The sequence below is a fragment of the Lipotes vexillifer genome, unplaced genomic scaffold, assembly GCF_000442215.2.
Source record: "Lipotes vexillifer unplaced genomic scaffold, Lipotes_vexillifer_v1.1 scaffold1600, whole genome shotgun sequence".
Classification (NCBI taxonomy): Eukaryota; Metazoa; Chordata; class Mammalia; order Artiodactyla; family Lipotidae; genus Lipotes; species Lipotes vexillifer.
Genome location: NW_006799073.1, coordinates 565,586 through 571,796, shown reverse-complemented (window position 1 = coordinate 571,796; position 6,211 = coordinate 565,586). Strand labels below are relative to the sequence as shown.

The following is a 6,211-nucleotide window of genomic DNA, read 5'->3' as shown; positions in this document are numbered from 1 at the left end:
TCAGCAGGAGATGCAAAGAACTGCACAAGTACTTTTCTTTTGAGCAAACCATTTTTCTTTGATATGCAGTAGATGTGCTTTATGCATACTTCCTATTTCATCACAGGGACTACTCAAAAGATGTATCTACTGAGGGGTCAAGAGTGCCAATTAATATTACTGCTTCATCAAGGACATTCTTAAGTGATACTGGCATTTTATTTTACTGTACATGCATGCATGCTGGTGAAGAATACAATGACAACCAGCATAGGCTGGTGACACTCCCTTGATTCATGCTGAGGCACCAACAGTTTTACCCTCCGTTGATTTTGTGCCATCTTATAGACACTCAAGGGTCCACAGGCCATATTTAAAGTACTGAAGAGCTAGCTGAAATGGCTTCTTAAACAGCCGTTATGTACCCAAGCAGGACTTAACTTAAACCAAGCTCTGTCTGACACTGAAGTCTACAATCTCCTCACTAGGTTATGCTGTTTCAATGCTTCTCAGCAACTGTATTCTTGTCAACATTTCTTATGAGTTTATTTATACTCATAAACCAATCCTGCAATTCCAAAACTAGCCCAAGGGGAAGACAACTGTACAAGTCCCAAAAGATACACCTTACATTTGACTAGTCTGCAGACATTTAGAAGCTCCTCAAGTCCCATGCTTTTGATGAGCAATTGTTTTAAAGGGTCAAGTACAAGAGAAACATGGCTCAATTTGGTGGTAGTCTTAAAATAACATGGGCTGGGAGTTCCCTGGGGGCCTAGTGGTTAGGATTCCAGGCTTTCACCAATGTGGCCCAGGTTCAATCCCTGGTCGGGGAAGTGAGATCCCACAAGCCGTGCAGCCAAAAAATAAATAAATAAATAAATAGCATGGGCTACCAGGCACCCAAATGAGTTTCAAATCTCAGCTCTGTCCCTTAGTAGCTGTGCGAATTTGGGTTAATTCCTCAATCTTTCAACTCAGTTTCCTTCTCTACAAAATCCTACCTCATAGGAACCTTAAAAAAAAAAACTGACATGCAATATGTGAAAAATTACATTATGAATGTCAAAACACAAGATAAATGAAAGCAAGAATTGTACATTTGACTGAAGGTATATATAATCTATCAGTAGAAGTGCAAATTTATTATCTGAATTAATTTTAGCAGTTTGAAGTTGTCTCTAGCTTCCTGACCTCTGATTATGACTATAATTCATATTATTGAAAAGTCCTGGGGAATTCCCTGGCAGTTCAGTAGTTAGGACTCTGCACTTTCTTTATTTTTCTTTTTTTTTTTTTTTTTTTGCGGTACGCGGACCTCTCACTGTTGTGGCCTCTCCCGTTATGGAGCACAGGCTCCGGACGCGCAGGCTCAGCGGCCATGGCCCACGGGCCCAGCCGCTCCGCGGCATGTGGGATCTTCCCAGACCAGGGCACAAACCCGTGTCTCCTGCATCAGCAGGCGGACTCTCAACCACTGCGCCACCAGGGAAGCCCAGGACTCTGAACTTTCACTGCCAAGGGCACGGGTTCGATCCCTGGTCAGGAACTAAGATCCCACAAGCCTCGTGCTGCGGCCACTAAACACAGGTAATCCCCCAATTTTAATATTATAATCAAGGGAAAGCATTACTTGGTTTATTTCAGCTTTTAGAAATAAGTTAAGGCACTGCTTATGTTAATACCCTTTATGTTCGCAAAATACAAATATTTATTATACTTTTGGAGAGAAGTTACATGGAAATTAAGAAGAACTCCTAAGGTCTACTTTAGAGAACTAGAATTTTAACAGATTAAATATGACATAGTGGGGGCCTCTATTTAGAAGCTGATAACATGCAGATGTCATTTATTATAACCTCACACATCCAGAGAACAGACTGAAAAACCAAAAAGAAAAGAGCTAAGTAGTCAAAATAGAACTTTATGGGACTTCCCTGCTGGTCCAGTGACTGAGAGTCCGCCTTCCAGTGCAGGGGACGCGAGTTCAATCCCTGGTTGGGGAACTAAGATCCCACATGCCACGGGGCAACTAAGCCTGCATGCTGCAACTACTGAGCCTGCGCGCTCTAGAGCCCTAGTGCCGCAACTAGAGAGAAGCCGGCAACGAAGGGCCTGCGCGCCGCAACGAAGACCCAGGGCAGCCAAATTAAAAGAAAAAAAAAAATAGAACCGTACTCATGGAGCAGCCCTCAATCACAACCAAGCTACACACATTTCTGCTCCTTTAGGCAGTCATAGTTAAGGTCCTGCAGGAATTCATAAATACTATATTGTTCACAAATATTATGTCTTATAGCCCCAACTCCATTGCATGCACAGAGCAGGCTATGAGTGTTCTATTCAGCTTTCATTTCCCAGTAAAAATGAAAAAACTACAAATACAGTTTTCTAACTAGGCTAAACACTGACAGTAAGAGTCTAAAGATGAGGTGTACCCCTCCTGTCAATGCTCTGAAACTCTTAAAAACAAATAAAACCCCAGCAGATGAAAAAATGAACTGTCTTTCTCATCCCATTCTAGCACTGACTTGCTGTAAAATCATGCACCAATAATTTTATCTTTCTGAACTGCTGCTATTCTCATTCACACTAAGGAAATGATAAATTTTCAATAAATTTCAATAAAATTTTCAATAAAATATGACATTAAGTGAACAGAACAGAAATGAACAGAAAATTAGTGCCTAACACCAAAGCATCTGCTATCAATCATAATAACTAGGAGCAGCCCACATTTGTATTTTATACCTCCCCGTCCACAGAGCAATAACGTTTCTTCACTTTCTAAGTATGATTTCAACAAAGTCCATGAATAATTTGACCACTGCTTTTACTCACTTTAACAGTAACCAGGAATCATTAATGTCACACAGACTGAGGCACCGTAGCCAACCACCAGCATTTTTTTTTTTTAATATTTTGCAGTACAACTGGAAACAGACATGGACAGACAGTACAAAAGCTAAAAACCTCCGCATGAAATTTTACCTGTCCGTGTATGTCTCCACACACTGTTACTGGTGTTGATACTGGCTGGACATTTGACTCTTCCAAGAGGAGGTCACAAACATAGTCACATAGCCGCTGTAAGAAGAGAAAATAAAATGCAACCTTTTATTACAATATTAAAACTAAAGACCAAATGCAAAAAAGACAAGAACTAATCCGTGTATTGTTTCACAGGAAAGGAAACCATGATGATTCTGGGATTTTACTTCTGTCAGCTTTTACCTTCCTCTCACAATGCCTATTCCAAAATGCAAACTCCCTGGCTATACAGGTAATAGGTCCTAGAAGACAGAGAGCTCTGCAAGGAACTGTAAAATGATGTTTTTCAACAAAAAAATGTAAAAGTCAATAATTTTAAGGGGAAAAGGTTTCTACCTGCTAATTTTTTTTTTTTTTTTTTTTTTTTTTGCGGTACGCAGGCCTCTCACCACTGTGGCCTCTCCCGTTGCGGAGCACAGGCTCCGGACGCGCAGGCCCAGTGGTCATGGCTCACAGGCCCAGCCGCTCCGCGGCACGCAGGATCCCCCCAGACCGGGGCACGAACCCGCGTCCCCTGCACTGGCAGGCGGACTCTCAACCACTGCGCCACCAGGGAAGCCTTTATCTGCTAATTTTTAAAGTACATTGCAAACCACGCACTTACCAAATATGACCCCGCAACTGCATTCTTAGCAATGAAAATTTATGATCACATAAAAACCTGTACACAAAGGGCCATAGAAGCTTAATTCATAAGAGCCAAAAACTAGAAATAAATCAGTTGTCCTTCAACAGTGAACAGTTAAATTATGGTACATTCACACCATGGAATACTATTCAGCAATAAAAAACAAACTATTGACACATAACAATCTGTATAAATTTCAAGGGATTTATGCTGAGTGGGGAGAAAAAAAAAACCTAACCCAAAAGGTTATATACTGCATGATTCCATTTATATAACATTCTTGAAATAAAAAATTTATAGAAATGGAGACCAGATTAGTGATTGCCAAGGGTCTAGGAGGTAGGGGCAGCAGGAGGGAAATGCGTATGGTTACAAAAAGGACAACATGTGGACTCCTTGGGGTGATGGAACTGTCTGTATCATGAATGTGGTATTAGATACATGAGACTACAGATATAACAATACTGCATAGAACTAAATACACATACAAATGAGTACAAGTAAAACTGGAGAATTATGAACAAGATCGTGGAGTGTATCAACGTCAATATCCTGATTGTGGTATTTGTTCCACAAGACATTACTACTAGAGAAAACTGGGTAAAGTGTACATGGGATCACTTGGTATTATTTCTTACAATTGCATATAAATCTACAATTATCTCAAAATAGAAAGGTTAACAAAATTAATCGCAAAATGTATATCTAAAATTTAAGAGTCACTCTACCTTTTAAAAGGAACTCTAGGGGAACTTCCCTGGTGGCGCAGTGGTTAAGAATCCGCCTGCAAATGCAGCAGATACGGGTTCGAGCCCTGGTCCAGGAAGATCCCACATGCCGTGGAGCAACTAAGCCCGTGCACCACAACTACTGAGCCTGCACTCTAGAGCCCGCATGCCACAACTGCTGAAGCCCACGCGCCTAGAGCCTGTGCTCCGCAACGAGAAGCCACTGCAATGAGAAACCCATGCACCGTAACAAAGAGTAGCCCCTGCTCGCCACAACTAGAGAAAGCCCGCGCACAGCAACAAAGACTGAACGCGGCGAAAAATAAATATAAAGAAAGAATCTACCTGCCAACGCAGGGGACACAGGTTCGAGCCCTGGTCCGGGAAGATCCCATGTGCCGTGGAGCAACTAAGCCCATGCACCACAACTACCAAGCCTCCGCTCTAGAGCCCACAAGCCCCAACTACTGAAGCCCACGCACCTAGAGCCCATGCTCCACAACAAAGAGAAGCCACTGCAATGAGAAGTCCACACACCGCAACAAAGAGTAGCCCCCGCTCGCCGCAACTAGAGAAAGCCTGCATGCAGCAACAAAGACCCAACACAGCCAAAAATTAATTAAGGAATTAATTTTTAAAAAAAGAACTCTAGGGACTTCCCTGGTGGTCCAGTGGGTAAGACTCCATGCTCCCAATGCAGGGGGCCCGGGTGTGATCCCTGGTCAGGGAACTAGATCCCACGTGCATGCCACAACCAAGAGTTTGCATGCCACAACTAAGAGTTCACATGCCACAACTAAGAAGTCCGCATGCCGCAACTAAAGAAGTCTGCATGCCGCAACGAAGATCCAGCATGCCGCAACGAAGATCCAGCGTGCCGCAACTGAGACCTGGCACAGCCAAAATAAATATTAAAAAAAAAAAGAAAAAGAACTGGGGGGGGAATCTTCCTTCCATCTGAGACCAGTTAACACTACAGTCAGAGGCCCTACTAGATTTTATGAAGATCTGCCAAGAAAGGACAAATTAAACTACATGAGCATAATGAAATGATTTTAAACATTAATTAAGGAATCTAAATGCTACAATTTACTTAAATATATGAGAGACACACTTTAACAGTTATAGCGGGCTTCCCTGGTGACGCAGTGGTTGAGAGTCCGCCTGCCGATGCAGGGGATAAGGGTTCGTGCCCCGTTCCGGGAAGATCCCACATGCCGCGGAGCGGCTGGGCCCGTGAGCCATGGCCGCTGAGCCTGCGCGTCCGGAGCCTGTGCTCCGCGACGGGAGAGGCCACAACAGTGAGAGGCCCGCGTACCGCAAAACAAACAAACAAAAAAAACAGTTATAGCTACAACACTTTACACAGAGGCAAGCATAGGAGAGAACTCACAATGGGAGGGGGGAGGAAGAGCAAGAAAAAAGTCCCCCCCCCAAAAAAATGAAGGGAAATCAAGCTGTTTAAAACATTTTCAAAATAAAAAGGTTTGCTCTTATTCGTAGGATAAGTTCCTGATCTTCAAGTAGCACCTCAAAGGCAAGATCATCCTTTTGGCCTGGAGTCCTTCTGGCCCTGAGCAGGGAGTTCCTTCTGTGCTGAATTTCCTACAACTCTCAGATGCTTCAATAAACAATCCTTGGTCCAGATATATAATCCATCCATTATTTGTAAAAGGAACAGATACTGGTGAGTGAAACAATGTTTCTGAACTCAGAGCCTCAAGTTTATCATGAAAGATGGTCTCTAAGGTTCCTTCAGTTCCACTTTGCATTTGTTTAAAAAAAACAAAAACAAAAAACCTCGGCTTTTTCCTTCCTATGTAGG

At 42.7% G+C, this 6,211-nt stretch overlaps 1 protein-coding gene across 3 annotated transcripts in view; it reads right to left on the bottom strand.

Annotated features, from left to right (window-relative positions):
* Positions 1–6,211, bottom strand: part of PPP6C (protein phosphatase 6 catalytic subunit) — a 32,686-nt gene that overhangs the window by 12,106 nt on the left and 14,369 nt on the right. For all 3 annotated transcript variants that reach the window (XM_007471489.1, XM_007471490.1, XM_007471491.1), the window contains one exon: positions 2,971–3,066. In XM_007471489.1, coding sequence (XP_007471551.1) covers positions 2,971–3,066 — 96 coding nt within the window. The remainder of the gene's footprint in view (positions 1–2,970; positions 3,067–6,211) is intronic.